The sequence below is a fragment of the Leucoraja erinacea genome, chromosome 31, assembly GCF_028641065.1.
Source record: "Leucoraja erinacea ecotype New England chromosome 31, Leri_hhj_1, whole genome shotgun sequence".
NCBI classification, from domain to species: domain Eukaryota; kingdom Metazoa; phylum Chordata; class Chondrichthyes; order Rajiformes; family Rajidae; genus Leucoraja; species Leucoraja erinaceus.
In genome coordinates this window covers 6,554,248-6,571,323 of record NC_073407.1, presented here as the reverse complement: position 1 = coordinate 6,571,323, position 17,076 = coordinate 6,554,248, and the positions used below count along the sequence as shown (strand labels likewise).

Here is a 17,076-nt window from a genome sequence, read left to right as displayed (position 1 = left end):
TGTCATGTAATGAAAAAATCATTGGTACTGATCTCAGTCTGTCATTGCTTCAGGTTACTGCATCTATTTCAGTACATGTTGCAAGAAATGGTCATCATTACAAAACCAATACATTCGGGCATCAATTTAAAACAAAAACTCTGCTAACAATTAATGCACCATCATTTTCTCTTTGTCGCCATGTAAATGTTTTTACTCGAATTAAACAGTTATCTGTTACATGATGTTTAAGGTTATGTCTATTTTGCATTAAAGGGTCCCCACTTTTGGTGTAGATATTTATAAAATCGATCTGTGCAAGACATAATTATAACAGTATCATTCATATTTTTTGCGGATCCTTTGGTACTATTTTTGGCATTAACATCAAGGATTACAAATTTATCATTGGCATCCCACATGCAATTGATCTTGTCTCATTGCATGCTCTTTGTTTTTTTTTAGCTAGTTCCCGCAAATTTATGCAACTGTAACCCATTCAATCTTTTCTAGTACGCTTTTCACCTTGTGAAAAGTACTTTTTGAAGATATATAGCCACGTGCTTCAACTTGTATTTGACTGATCGGCAAATCCTACTTCTATTTGGTACATGTAACCCATGTATTGCGTGGTGTCGCATTAATGGTTTCAGTTGAGCATATCCTACTCACTCAGAAATGTTGATGCTTTTACAACTTGCCTCATTGTAACAATTGAGATGTTACTGAAAGTAAGCATGCAGGTACAGCTGGCAGTGAAGAAAGCAAATGGCATGTTGGTCTTCATAGCGAGAGTATTTGAGTATAGGTGCAAGAGGCCCTACTGCAGTTGTACAGGACCCTGGTGAGACCACACCTGGAGTATTGTATGCAGTTTTGGTCTACTAATTTGAGGAAGGACATTTTTGCTATTGTGGGAGTGCAGCGTAGGTTCTCCAGGTTAATTCCCGGGATGGCGGGACTAACATAAGATTAAAGAATGCATCAACTGGGCCTATATTCACTGGAATTTAGGAGGAGAGAGGTTCTTATAGAAACATATACAAATGTTAAGGGATTCAACAGGCTAGATGCAGGAAAAAAAAATATTGATGTTGGAATGTTGGGTTCAGAACCAGGGGTCACAGTTTAAGAATAAAGGGTAGGCCATTTAGGACTGAGGTGAGGAAAAACCTTTTCACCCAGAATTCTCTGTAACAGAAGGCAGTGGAGGCCAATTCAATGGATATTTTCAAGAGAGAGTTAGATAAGGATAACGGAATCAAGGGATTGGGGAGAAAGCAGGAACGGGGTACTGATTTAGGATGATTAGCCATGACCATCTCGAAGGGCCGAATGTCCTCCTACACCTATTTTCTATGTTACTATCAATTCAATATCATCATCCAGGTTGACTTCAAGCACTTTGGTTGGAACCAAGAACCATAATTCATTGGGGACAGATATAGTGGGTGACATTTGTCAAGGTGCATAATTTAGGATCTTTTACATATCTGCGGGATTCTACCATTACATAAATTGTTAGCTATATTTTCAAATGGGAATATGGCATGAAATATTCAGCAGAAATGTTCCCCCTTTTCATCGACGCTAACGCCTTAATATAATTTTTTCTAAAATGGAATCTAGCAACAACCATGAAAGACTCTTTAAAAACTCAACCATGAGATTGTACACCTCCACCTATACACCTCCCTCAGTTCAAATTGTGTAGCGGTACTAGAGTGGCAGAAAATTGCTGCCTCTTATTAGGTAACAACCTATGTTTCGATGTTCACAAAATTAATCGTGGGCACCAAATTCCGGCAGTTAAAATTTGACAAATTTTTGTATGGTAATGTGTTGTACCTGTGCTTATTTAGTTGGGCTCAACAACTAGATTGGAATGTTTTGAAATTCGTCAGTTGTAAATGAATAAATTCTGGAGGTAAAGTACAATGCGCCGCTGTAACTATACAGTGCATTTAGCGCCACTGACCTCCGAAGTATTTCTAGCCAATTATATTTGGACTTGGGGGAAGCAAAAATGAAGACAAATGAAGGCTCCATGATACAGGGTCCTCGTATGAAATACTTGACTGTATGTTTATTTAAACTGCATATACTATTTTATTCATGAACGTTGTTTTTATTCATGAGAGCAATTTACTCTTTTTTTTGTTGCTGATGCCTCTAACCTCCATTTCTGACTGTGTACGTCGGGCTGAAAAACGTTCATCAATTGCAGGCATGTAGTCTTCTGTAATGGTGACATCTATAAAGCTGATGAACAATAACTATCGATGACCATTTCATTAGAGCAGTTATTTTTGAGAACCATTGGCAAGGACTGCAGATGAAATAAAAACATACTTTTTTCAATCATACTTTTATTCACTTTCAAGAGAGAGCTAGATAGGGCTCTTAAAGATAGCAAAATCGGGGGATATGGGGAGAAGGCAAGAACGGGGTACTGATTGGGGATGATCAGCCATGATCACATTGAATCGTGGTGCTGGCTCGAAGGGCTGAATGGCCCACTCCTGCACCTGTTGTCTGTTATTGTTGTTGTCTGTTGTCAATTGATGTTTTAGGTATGGCCCATTGTTACATTCCAAAACCCAAAGAAATGCACACACACACACACATGCTCAATTCTATATGCCATCTATATCGCTTGTTTCCCTTTCTCTGACTCTTAGTCTGAAGAAGAGTCTTGACCTGAAACGACACCTATCCCTTTTTTCCAGAAATGCTGCCTGACCTGCTGAGTCACTCCAGCATTTTCTGTGCCTGTCTGTCTTCTCTCAATTCTTTCCCTCTTTATTCACAGACTAATTGTGGATGGTTCATTGGATACTGGAAATGTTTTTTAGTGTCACACATTTGGCTGCCACTGAGTCTCCTTTTCCAGCAGCAATATGTTCACCAGAAGCTTAAACATCACCTTCTTGTGCCATATGGTGGCCTTGCACACTGAAAATTAAATATATTTTTCTCAGTAATCCTCATTTGTGCAGACAGTCTCAGCCTGTAAGGCAACTGCTTTGCTCTTGACTGCCTGAAGCTGCAGAGAATGGTGAACACAGCGCAGTCCATCACAGATTTGTCACTTCCTTCCATCCAGTCCATCTTCTCAGTGCATTGCATCAGGAAGGCTTTAAGTACCATAAAGGACGCCTGTCACCTTAGACATTCCCCTTGCTCTCATATACCTTCTGGGAGAAGATATAGAAGAAAGATTGTACATTCAGACATAAGAACAACTTCTTCCCCATTGTTATCAGACTCCTGAACCAATCGCTTCCTTCACACCCCCATCCTTATATGTTGACATATACTTTTAAGCCCCTGTCCCACTTAGGCAATTTTTTCGGCAACTACAGGCGACTAGGCAGTCACTACATGGTCGTGCGGTGACGCCTGTATGGTCGTGAGTCGTCTCCTCAAGTCGCCTAAAGAGTTGTAATGTTTTTTCTGGTCGCCGCTGGTTTTTGAAATGTTCAAAACTCTTCGCTGACTGTGGGCTTGACGTAGCTTGTCTTTTTCTGTCGTAGGTGCTACCGTAGGTTGTCACCAGGATGACGCAGGTTGTCGCCAGGTGACTGATTGTCGACGGGTGCTGACGTCGGTAAATTCCACTGGCGACTACCTACGTCAACCGGCGACTCAATTTACTTCAGTGGTCGCTGACAGGGTCGTTGCTTGTCATAGCTTGTCGCGGGTGAACGTAGGTTGATTTTGGTTATCGTAGGTTGTCGCCTGCGTGGTCATAGGTGTGATAGGTGTGACCGTAGGTGGATGTCCTAATGCGTCGTCGGTTGTCGGTAGCTTGCCGTAGCTTGACGTCGACTAGGTGGTAGGTTGTTGTAGCTTGTCGTAGACATTGTCGTAGGGGGGGGGGGGGGGTCCAGTCGCTGCTTTTTTGGCAACCTGCTACGACTATGACAGTCGCTGGAAAAAATCGCCTCAGTGGGACAGGCCCTTTACTCTTACCTCAAGTTGAGTTTATTGTCATATGCACAAGAATGGAGAATAGGTACAATGAAAGTCTTGCTTGCCGCGGCATCACAGGTACATAGATTTGGGCGACACAGAAATCAAATTCTACATAAATTATATGTAACATCTACAATACAGCGCAAAAACGTCTGAAATAAATGAGAGATTTGTGCAAAACACAATGAGAAAACCAGTCCTAGATAGTGCAAGGGTGTTCAATTGGTGACTTGGGGGTGTGCAGATTGGTTCAAGAACCTGAAGAATGCAGGAAAGCATTTTGGGACATTTGGTTTGTACAAATGCCTTACGATTGGCAAGAAGTCCTTCAACATTTGGCACTGACTACCAGTGCTCCAATGGTGGAGGGCATCTGTCGAATTGTGAAAATAATTGATCGGAATCAAGCAACAACTAACCTACACGCCTTTGATAAGGGTAGGAAAAGTCCTAGACTATTGTTTTTAATATATTTAGGATAAACAAAATGTTGAATCCCAACACAGTTAGAAAGCTTAAATTCATACTTAAATCCATGATAAAAATATGATTAGCCTAATGACCGAATTTATATGATTGTTGTAAAAATGCATCTGATTTGCCAATGTTGTTTAGGGAATTAAATCTCCCACCCTTATTTGGCCTGGCCTTTACATGACTCCATACCATTGCAATGCAGTTGACTCTTAACAGCTCTGTGAAATGGCTCCACAGACCACTTGGTTCAGGGGCAGTTAGAGATGGGCTATAAGTACTGGCTTAGCCCATGACACTAAAATCCGGAGATATATATATAAAAATAATCTTTTTATGTAGAAATGGTCGAATGTTTTTCCTGTCTCAACATAATTTCAAGACGGGTTAAGAGAGGGTAGACACAAAATGCTGGAGTAACGTTGAATCCTGGTTAATGCCATGGTTGGCCTTTGATGTGTATTTACATTGAATAGTCATTTATGCTGCCAACAGTGGCATCAGGTGCCTATTGCCCCACCATTAGGCCTGTGTATTGAGGATGATATTTTGGAATTCTTAGGACACCCTGGCACTCATAAAATGGCCGCTAACAATCCCAATTTCTTTCCTCCATTGTCTTTTGAGTCTGTCACTCTGCACAGAAGTAACTCTGTGACACTGGTTGATGATTTATTTCTTTTTAAATCTGAGAGAGTGTTAGAAGAAATGATGTTGGAAAACTAGCTCCTTAAAGGGCAAGTGCTGTCTGATTTACAGCAGTCTCCCCTGGTACAAAATGCGGCATCAATGAGACTATATTGAGGCAGGCAGTGATGTAATTTAAATTGGTAATTTACTGTAAGTAGTCACAAAAGCTTTTGCCTGAAGAGCATACATGTTTCTTAAGGGTGTAACCAGATTTTAATTATCTAAATGTAAATACTTAACAAATTTTACTTAGAGTAATGAGCTAAAGTGCACACAGTATAAATGAAATATTCTAATTAATCACACATGAATTGCTGGTTTAGAGGAGTTGCATGCGTCAGTGATGTTGGGAAAATGCCCAATAGCAAATCACATTTTGCATTCATAAATTTGCTCATTTAATACAGGTTTATGATATTTGACTTGTCATATTCAAAGTAGTCTTTAGTATTTACATGTAGGTGTAGCTCTTTATTTTGCAGTGCCTCTTGTTTAGTAATGTTGCACTAATTTCCACTTGTGTGATCCACAACAGCTCATTCACCACTCAAAATCGGACTTGTTAGGCACTCTTTGACCCACTGGTATCAACAATCTAGTATTACTGCCATATACAAACTTCTTGATATCCTTAGCTGCCCAGTTCATAAAATAATAAATTTAAATCTAATATCATGTTAAGTAGGATGTATCAGCAGCTAAACACACAGTTTTGCTCTTTTTGCCGTGACAAGTTATCCAAAAGCAAATATAATGTTGAGCACATATATCACAAAGCCTGGTTTCACTTGCCTGTCACTGTAAGCAGGGGTAATAATACTTCGCACTTCCTTTGCCAGTAATACCAGAAAGGCAGGTTATGCATTGTTTTAAGGGAAAAGCTGGGTCCAAGATGGACTGGCTGGTGACCTGATTGAAACTATTGCAGAATGGTCAAGGTAATTAGATAGTTAAGCCAGATACATCAGCTGTATTTGTAAGCCTTTTAGCCTCTAGCTTACCCTAAACATTACATGAAATGGTTCTGACTGGACTACACTAAAATGCTTCCTTTGGGTAAATGGCTTGTTTCCTTCCTTCCTTAACCTCAACATGTTAAATCAAAAGCAAAATGTTGCAGACGCTGAAAATAAATAACAAAACCGAAGATAGTCAAGTGGTAAAACTGAGATGACCTGATGAAAGAGGATGGTAAAATGTTGTGAGTGAAAATGATAATTCTGGAGGAGATGTTAGTGGGAGTAGCTTTACATACATTTTACCAAGTTAGGCCAAGTTACCAAACTCTAGCTGTTGATAACCTTCCGATGAAGGAAAATCGCACTCTGGACAAATAACATATGTATTCATGTGGATTTCACAGTTGATTAGCTGGAAGAATGGTGAGGAGGATTTGTCCATGCTGGAAACCTAGCAATCTAAGAAAGATTTGGAATTAGACATGAAATTAGACAGGTGGTTGGCCTCATTGAAGTTTAGCAACTCTCTTTGCTCTATTCTCAGTGTAAGAATACTCGGGAATAACCCTATTTTTAAAAATATATTGTTCGTTCTCTCATGCGGGTGAAACTGTCGCATGTTGTTTAGAGGGAATTTACAGACATGCTATTAGAGAGAGCTGATAAATATAATATAACCATATAACAATTACAGCACGGAAACAGGCCATCTCGGCCCTTCTAGTCCATGCCGAACACGTATTCTCCCCTAGTCCCATCTACCTGCACTCAGACCATAACCCTCCATTCCTTTCCCGTCCATATAACTATCCAATTTATTTTTAAATGATAAAATTGAACCTGACTTCACCACCTTCACTGGAAGCTCATTCCACACACCTACCACTCTCTGAGTAAAGAAGTTCCCCCTCATGTTACCCCTAAACTTCTGTCCCTTAACTCTCAAGTCATGTCCTCTTGTTTGAATCTTCCCTACTCTCAGTGGGAAAAGCTTATCCACGTCAACTCTGTCTATCCCTCTCATCGTTTTAAAGACCTCTATCAAGTCTCCCCCTTAACCTTCTGCGCTCCAAAGAATAAAGAATAAAATGTAGTTACTGTAAATCGGGTGTTGGAATGGAGCTTATACCATTAGATAGCAGGGGTTCACGGAGCCAGATTTCCCCCTAACCTTTACTGCAGGGTGCATGAAATACCTTCAGCACCCTGTGCATCTGGAAATTATTACTGTTTGAGTGAATTCTCTAACTTTTATTAGAATCGTGACCACTGAATTTGATATTTAGTACCCCGACAAACACTGGTGTCCTTGAGCTACTATAACCTCCGACTACAACACATGTTGTATATGTTCCCTGTCATATATTTTTGTGATAATGTACAAAATTGGTTCTATCCTTTTTAGGTCCACACAGACAAAGCCTTCAGGGTGTTATCCCATGCACAGTATTACTGTGATATCAGATGAATTAGAAAAAAATGTATTGGTTACTTCAGCGATGTTTATTTATTTCTTTTTTGCATCTTTTTACTTGAATTTTCAGATCAATCAATCAATCAAACAATTTATTCATCACATACACAATAAAATGCAGTGGAATTAATTTTGCCAGCAGCGGTACAATCAAAAAAGAATACACAATACACAATAAAAATTTAACACAAACATCCACCGCAGTATTCTTCACTGTGGTGAAAGGCACATAGTACAGTTAGTCCTCCTCCATTGTTCCCCCGTGGTCGAGGCCATAAACCTCCGCAGTCACTGTTGCGGGCGGCCAGATGTACAGGCCCTTTCGTCGGGACGGTAAGTCCTGAATTGGCGCTTCCCTACCGGAGACCGCGGCTTCAGGATATCGGCCGCGGGCCGACGGTCGGAGCTTTTCTCCAGCGAGGGGTCCCTAGCAAGGAGTCCCAGGCTCCGGACGCCGCGCCCGCGGCTAGAAGCTCCGCAGACCGCGGCTTCAGGCTGTAACAGTCCGCGGGCCAGCGATTGGAGCACTCCATTCTGGCGACACCAGCTCGCCCACTCCACGATGAAATGTCCACGCTGCGCCCGCTGTTGAAACTCCAGGCCCGATTCCAGGAAACGCCTCACCAATCCATGGTGTTAGGCCACAAGGGAGGCGACATGGAAAAAGTTGCCTCTCCGTGGAGGATTAGACGAAAGCGGTTCCCCCCTTATCCCCCCTCACCACCCCCCACACAAGACACACCAAGAGACATTAAAACACACATTTGGACACACTAAAAAAACTAAAAAAAGTAGAATTGATGAACACGCTGCTGGCAGGACAGCCGTATCGCAGCGCCCGCAGATGCCATTGTATACAAATTAACAACACAAAGGTTCTGCTAAAATGAGCCATGATATAGGAGTGAAAAGATACTGCAGCGTAGAAGGCTTTACTTTTGATTAATGTTATGAATGGCTATTGTGAATTATTTTTGGTTCTGATTCAGGAAATCATTGCCTAAAATTTGAAGCAGCAAAAAGGTGGACTTGTCTAATTTGTATTAAGCAATTCAACAAAGGAAATTTAGCATGAAAAATTAACAAGTTATGAATTTAGCAACCGTGTTTAAGCAAACGGAGTCTTGGAGCACAAAATTAAGAAACATTAAAGTATGATCTTGAGGCTTGGAAAACAGGAATTTTAATGCTGTCGCAAAATAATCCTACCCTTTTCCCATTGCAGAGATTAGATCTCAACAGCTGAAATTTAACATTGGTCAATAATAATAGAGTATATGCATAGTACCAGCATCACGTGTGTTGCTTTGGGAATTTATTTCCATGAATTTCTGAGACAGGAAGCAATGCACAGTTAACGTTACTAGTCGGAATACACTTCTGGGTATCAGCCTTATTTTAAATTGCATAGTACATAGAAATAACCTTCTGAGGTAACATGTGGTATATTTTGCAGGGGATTCAAACCATCATTTAACTTGCATATATTCTTTCTGTTGCAGGCATGTAATGAGTTCACTACACACGTGATGAACCTTCTACGAGAACAGAGCCGAACACGTCCCATTTCACCAAAGGAGATCGAAAGGATGGTCAACATCATCCATCGAAAGTTCAGTTCAATTCAAATGCAGCTAAAGCAGAGCACGTGCGAAGCAGTTATGATCTTGCGGTCACGATTTCTTGATGCCAGGTATTTCTTAGTCATAGACTATACTGTCGTTGTTGGTGTAATAAAAACTATGTGCCAATGCTTCCTCACACACTAATCTGAAGATAAACATAGCAGATTTACTGAGCTTAGCAATAACCAAGATTTGCTGCACATCCACTGTTGAATTGCAGCCTAATATTATAACACGGCACATTGTCCTTATGTTGGTGTGAAGATGCTTCCTGATCTGCTGAGCCCATAACTTTATTAACATTCATTGAATGGACATGTGCCACTGCAGATTTATGCCAATACTTCCATGCGTGCACACTGCTGAAAACTCTTCAAGATTGTGATCAGAGTCAATCTGTCCAGAACCGGGTCCCAAATAGTGCAGCAGATGCTGTAAGTCAGAAAGCAGAAACCACCAAATGTGAAAATGGCTTAGAAGAACTGATCAACCATACTTTAATGCATTTTGATGAGATTTTGGCTGCTAATTTCATAAAAGCATCCTTAGAGTATAATTATACTTAACAAAATATTTAAAGCATGCATCTTTATTTCCATAATTAATAAATAACATCAAGTGGTTTTGTTAGAAAATTGCTAATTAGAGATGAGTATTCCAATTTTAAGAGGAATTTAAACCTCTTTTACCTGGATCATTTATGAAAATGTACATATCCGCAAGGAAAGAGGTCTTTTTGCCTTCTTGAGTCAGTATGACTATAAAAAACACATCTATATTAACCTACACCAATACCATTTTAATCTCCCCACATTTGCTTTAACTTCAGTCTGGAATAGCCAATTAAGCAACCACCTATTTTCTTAGGGGGGTAAGAGGGCATTCTGGATGCAAAGGTAGTTAACAAGTCATTTAAGATACTTTCCTTCATTGGCTGGGACATAAAATACAGAAGCTGGGAGTATATGGTACAATTATATAAAACATCATTTTGGCCTCAGCTGGAACACCACGTGTAGTTCTAGTAGTCACAGTACAGGTCGACAGTGGTTGCACTGGAGAGGATGCAGAGGAGATTTACCAGGATGGAGGATTTTTCAATGCAGAGGATGGTTGCAGCCTGGAACAATTGTCTAAAAGGGGGGTGAAAATATGTACACTTAAGGCAGAGAAGGCAATGTGCAAAGTGCTGGAAAATGGGATTTGTATAGATGGGTACGAGGCTCGGTATGGACTTGGTGGGCCAAAGGGCCAGTTTCTGCGTTGTATTACTCTATAACTGAGAAATCTTTGACTGGTATTTCAGCAAATGGGATATTGATGGGGAGCTGCTTTGCAGACTCTTTTCCTGATTTTCTGCCAATGTTTTTGACCAGCACGAGTGTACATGAAGTAGTAACAATGTGCAGCAGAGTGGCACGGCTGGTACAGTTGCTGCCCCACAGTGCCAGAGACCCACCTCACAGCAATCACCTCACTTAAATGCGCACGTCAGTGCTGTCTGTGTGGAGTTTGCAAGTTCTCCCTGAAACCACGCATGTATACTCCCACATCTCAAAGATGTGTAAATTGAGGAAGCCAACATGACCAGCATCACCACCACAATAATGCAACACCAATTTCGATGGGCTGGCCATGTCATCCGCATGTCCAACACACGTCTCCCTAAACAAATCCTGTACTCTCAATTGAAGGAAGGTCGGTGAGCCCCCGGCGGGCCAAAGAAACGCTTCAAGGACAACATCAAAAACAGTCTGAAGAAATTTCACATCACATCGAGCAATTGGGAGAACATTGCACTGGACATGCGCTCCTGGAGGAAATCCGTGCAGGAAGGAGCTTCACGTCACAAAATGGAACCATGCCGTGTCGCAGAGACAAAGCGACAGCACCGTAAAGAGAGAGAGAAGGGAGCTCGACGACTACCAACCACCACCCACTGCCCACGTTACGCCAAGGTGTGTGGATCGCGGATCAGCCTCTAAAGACATCTGCAGACCCACAAGTAGACGACACTATGGAGAGGACAGTCACTCGTTTCGAGTGACCGCCGAAGATGATGTTATTGAATGATAGAATCTGGAGAGAATTGATAGGAATGTAGGATTAACGCAGGATTAGTGCAAATGGGTGATTGATGGCTAGTGTGGACTCAGTGAGCCAAAGGGGCTTTTTTCATGCTGCATCTTTCCATGACACTTAGGCATTTTTAAACTCAATCCACTTTTTGGGAAATGTAATGGAATTGAGTGCAGCACTATTATATAACATTTCCATTGAAATCTCTGAATCCTGTGGCTTTCCTTCCTATCAAGTTGATAAAATTGCACTCCATATATCTATCTTCCATTATTATTATTCCTTTAATACTCTCAGAAAATTGTGTCTAATGCTATGCAGTAGAATTTAGTTTTAAGATGCTGTTCTGAAAAGTTTATTTCTCAAGAGATTTTATATTTTTTACCCATTTTCTTGAGTGGTTCCTATTTTTCTTTTCCTCCGATTTTATAAATATCAGCGGAGTTTACAAAAGATAGGAAATAGGGAAGCAAACAAAGCAATGGATGGGGGGTGGGAGGGGGTTAGATCGGGGATTAGAAACAGTGAACAGAATATGCCTAGACCATAAAAATCACATGTTCTGACTAATCTACTCAAGTAGAGAAGAAGGGCTTGGGGAAGGAACTTCTGGGGCTCATGGTCTTGGCAACTGATGGCAATTATCTATCATCGGGCAATCACATTACTTTGAAAATGATCAAGTAGTCAGATGTAGAAGCATGCATTTAGCTCAAAAGAGATTCCACTCAGATGCAGAGGAAATCACACTGTGATTTGAAAATAAGGGTGCGAGTTTAAAAACAAGAACTAATTTAAGATCAGTTAGCACGGGATGGCGACTTTGAGACTGATTTAGTTTGCATTAACTCTCATAGGCAGCAGAGTTCTGAATGTTGCTGTAGTTTACTGAGAATGAAATTACCCAGAAGTTGTGAAGAGGTAATAAAAGAATGGATAAACGGGTTTCAGCAGACAAATTGGTTATGTTGTCACAATACTCTGCTTGTGACCAAATTTCTCCTTCAGAGCTTTCCCTACCACTCCCTCAATGGCTGTTGTGGGATCAACCCACCATGGTATCACAGATGTGGATACAGGATAAGAAACGGCCACTTCTTTTGTACTTTGCTACAGAGACCACCCCAAGAAGCTCTAAAGAGATTTTAACATATATGTTTGTTAATTTTAGTGCACGATCCTTCCTGAGATTTCATAATTCCCCTGGATAGTCCTAATTTTCTGATCCGGCCGTTCGGAATTGTTCATTTGAATGATTTTGCCTTGTTGGTGCTGTCTTGTGTAGTACTATTTTTCTCAGCCCGTACATTGACAAACAATGAATTGTTCCATTAACCTGTCAGCAACCCTTTGCAGGCTGCTAGAAATTACATCCATGTGACCTTGGCACTCCCCACTGTAGTACTGTATTCTGGGGAGACTGGGAGGACATTTTTGGCTTCATCACCTCTGAAGAAATATTCTCTTCAAAATGTAACAAGTGCAAAGGATTGTCAAGGAATTTCAGCAACTCAATATTGTACTGTATTTTTACCAATTAAAATTACTTTTAAACATAGAGAAAGTGAAGGGTGTGAAGAAACTGAGTACTATTTTAGGCAAACTCAGGACCCTGATCCGTGAAATGTCATTAATTTCACCTTTTGGATTTGTGAGTGTAAAACTCTACTGATTTGAGCATCCCTGGAAATTGTGTAGTGATTTAAAATGTTAATCTTGGATGAGCTTGTTTCATTGTAATTTGTTCCTTCAAGCTTTGCGGATCTTAGTAAATTCTAACAATTTAGATGCTGAACATCATGAAGTGTAGTTCTAATTATCTCTCAAAAGGGTAAGAAAAAATTGATAGTTGCCACATGCTCTTGAATAAGCTGAATGTGCAATCTGGCTGTTCTGCAGTGGCCCAATGTTCAGCAAGAGAAATGAGCACATTTCAGACATCAGCTATGTGACCTGATCACTCAAATTAATGATAGTAAAACAGTAAATTTTACAAGAAATATATAAAAGTTGAAGTATTTTTACATTATGCTTACCCTTAAAAAACATATTGTGTTTATATTACCTCGGTGGTGAACTTGATTAAAATTGATATTTTAGGGTGCATGCATTAGAATTGCAGTGCGCTGCTAAACTAGTTTATAAAAAGTCTCCCGTGGGAGTCCTTGGCTCTCAAGGGTACCTTGTAAAGCTACCTGGAGTTAATTTAAGTGTTCACAGAGTGCAGACACTACTATCCATACTCTCTAAACATTTAAATGTTAACTCCGAGGAGAGGAGCTCTGTGCAGGCATGTAACCAAGCATACACCAAGCTCTCTCCTGGGTAGGGGAATTGGAGTTCCAGTCAAGCAGTGTAAATAGGAACTGATACTAAAGCCAACAATCTGAGACCGAGCGCCAGCATAAATGCAGTATTAAGCTCTAAACTGCAATTTCTGAAACTAGCTCTACACAGTATATAATTACAGCAGTACAATATAAAGGCACTATTATCCATACTGCAGATTAACCATTCTATTAAAGGATTTAATCAAAATATATTTATTATAACAATTGTTTCATTTACATGTTCTTTGTAATTTTATTTCTGAACTGTTTTAGTCAGTTTAGATGAGTTTCCTATGCATAGGAATTAAAGAGCGTTTAGTTTGGATGCGAGCCCCGTTAATGTTTGCGCAGTTTAGTTTGAAAGTATATATCAAAACTATTTGCTTGAAGAAAGGAGAGATAGAATAATACTAAATCACTGTCCAACTAAAATGTGAACAACATGCTGAAGTAACTCAGCGGGTCAGGCAGCATCTCTGGAGAACATGGATAGGCGACGTTTCGGGTCTTTGACGCGAAACGTCAAATATCCATGTTCTTTGGAGATGCTGCCTGACCCGCTGAGTTACTCCAGCACTTTGTGCCTTCGTTTGTAAACCAGCATGTGCAGTTCTTTGTTTCTAAAATATTCCCAATTTTCAGGGCTAATAGGGTTGTGACGTCTTGTCGGAGAATTTTACTCAAAGGAATGTATTTTGGGGGCAGTGCAGAGTGTGCAGGCACCACCATGTCGTACTTTTAGCACTCCTGATCAGGGATTGAACTTGTTTCCCTGCAGACCTGGCACTTGAGAAGGGCCAAGCGTTGCACTTGACCAACAAAAGTGACTTGAGGATATATGTTCTGCTTTCCTAGCGGACAACATTTCCAATTGGGTTTTGTATTAACAGGTTTTATATGAATAAAGGGATGCTATTTTAAATATTACAACTCTCTGAAGCTTATGAATTATAATCCTGTTGTTTCCATCTTAAAGGAGCTCTGTGTGTTGCACAGTGATGATGAACAGATAAGGAATGTGTGACATTCAGGCGAGCAGAGACAACGGCATGAGATAAGGATGTATCCAAGTAATAGTAAACCTCTCTGATCATGTAAAAGCCATAGATTAACATTTATTTTTAAATCCATGAGCATCAAATGCATCAGTGCAAGCAAGCACAGGTAGTCTAAATAAACCAATAAATGAACAGCACAGTTTTCATGCCCTGAGGACAAGCCAAAGTGGAAATGTCACACACTAGAGGTCAAAGCTTGAAGCTGAGAGGTAGAATGTGTAATGGAGACTTTCTAAAGCAAGCTTTCTACACAAAAATTAGCTGGTGTTTGAAATATGCTGCCAGAGAAGGTGATAGAAGCAGATACAATAGCGGGCGGCACAGTGATGCAACGGTAGAATTGCTGCCTTACAGCGCCAGGGACCCGAGTTGGATCCTGACTACAGATGCGTGTGTGTACGGAGTTTGTACATTCTCCCCATGACCTGCGTGGGTTTTCTCTGAGATCTCCGATTTCCTCGCAAAGATGTGTCCTCCAAAGATGTAGATTAAATGGTTTGGTATAATTGCAAATTGTCCCTAGTGTATGCAGGATAGTGTTATGGGCCTGTCCCACTTGGGCGACTGCAGGAGACTATGCAGTCGCTACATGTTCGCGGATGGTTGCCGGGGAGTCGTCCAGAGTTAGGAGGAGTTCCCACATTCTGGGAACTAGTCGCGGCCTCATTATGGTCGCTGAGAATTTTTCAACATGTTGAAAAATTAGCGGCGACTAGAATGAAGCCGTCATGGAGAGTAGCGAGATTTGTTGTGCCGTAGGTGGGTCGCCAGGTGGTTGAAGGTTCTCTTAGGTTCTCGTAGGTTGTAGCCGGTGCTGACCGGTGAATTTCATTGGCTCATTGGGGATAAAAAAACGTAAGCAGTAGTTTTCAGAACCAAGGATAACCAACCGGTAATGTTAAATGTTCGCCGAACTTCACAGCTATGTATCTCTGGCCTCTTAAAAGTTGTCTGGCTGCTTAAAAGTTGCTTCCACTCCTTCTTCCTCCTTCTTCTCCCCCCCCCCTATTTTAAAGGACTTACTGTGCTAGCCGTGTTAATTACAGCGCCAACCTTCCTGTTGATCGCGGTGTGTGTCTGTGTCACCTTGGCTTTGCACCGTGTGAATTTCCCACAGCGCTCCCCACCCCCCGCTTGCCCTGGCCCCCGCCTTTGCGTTGTGTTTGTGTGTGTTCCACTCTGACAGTCGTCGTTCCAGTTGCTGGTTTTTCAGGCGACTGCCGGCAACTTAACAGTCACCGGCAGTCGCCTGAAAAATCACCTAAGTGGGACAGGCCCATTAGTGTGCGGGGATGGTTGGTTAGCACGGTCTTGGTGGGCCGAATGGCCTGTTTCCCCGCTCTATCTTTAAACTAAACTAAAAAAGCAGTGTACAAGAGGCAGTAGCAGGGGTACATAAACAGACAGGGAATGGAGGGATTTTGACACGTACAGTTTAAATGTGCATCATTGGAAGATGTTGCTCCTATACTGTATTGTTTTATGTTAAGCGATTTACTTCCACTGAATTACTTTTGAAGCAGTTGACATTTTAAAGCTAAATTTGCACAAATATTCACACATAATGAGGACAATGTTTTCTTTGGTTGCTATTTTGAGGTTATTACTTGGGAATGTTTCTAGGGCGGGAAAAAAATAATGTTGCTGTTCAGGAAAATGCATTGGGAACGTTTTTCATTCACTTGAACAAGCAGTCAATGCCTATATCTACAGCATTTGACAGTGCTGCAGTGTCTTTGTGTTGCTTTCAGATATCAGACAAGATTATGCTGAGGTCCTGAAGTGGGAATTGAACTTGCAATCTTCTTGTTCAGTGGTGACAATTCTCTCAGTAAAACCCTAAAGCAGATGCAAACCTCTTCTCACTCGCTGCACACGATCCACATGTACTATTCCGTTTGAAAGTGAGCCCTAGAGAAGAACAGCCAGTTATTTTCCAGGAGAACGTAACCCCTGAACCAAATAACTTAAAAATACATCCTTTTCCAAATGACAAAATATTATACTTCAGTCTAGTGTTTCCTGATTTGAATTCAGATGCTTCCTCTCAATATGTTTAGCTTTTGAAAGCTCAGATTGGGTTCCATGCAGGCTTTCAGTGTACGATTAAAATTGATGGATGAGCATGCCACTCGGTCAAGAATTGGATAAAATAACCCAAACCTTCTGCTATCAAGAGGATAGAATAGCAAGCAGCTGCAGTTAATAAAAGCTTTCCCGTAGATATTTTGTGTATTGAATATAAATTTGACAGATTATAAAATTGGTGCAAGGGTTTTCAACCTTAGCAGAAATGCATGTAATTCACAACATGCTTGCCCACCCATATAGTCCAATCATTTTATGTGTTGATTTTCTGCACATTTAAAATGCCTATGTCAACATTTGGGTCAGAACATATATTATAATTAATAACTAATACAATATTTT

At 40.8% G+C, this 17,076-nt stretch overlaps 1 protein-coding gene across 5 annotated transcripts in view; it reads left to right on the top strand.

The window, feature by feature from the left end:
* pbx3b (pre-B-cell leukemia homeobox 3b) overlaps window positions 1–17,076 on the top strand; it is a 170,011-nt gene that overhangs the window by 127,615 nt on the left and 25,320 nt on the right. For all 5 annotated transcript variants that reach the window (XR_008725934.1, XM_055659812.1, XM_055659811.1 and 2 more), the window contains exon 4: window positions 9,057–9,247. Coding sequence is in view for 4 of the 5 variants with exons in the window: in XM_055659812.1 (XP_055515787.1) it covers window positions 9,057–9,247 (191 nt within the window). In the remaining variant the exon portion in view is untranslated. The remainder of the gene's footprint in view (window positions 1–9,056; window positions 9,248–17,076) is intronic.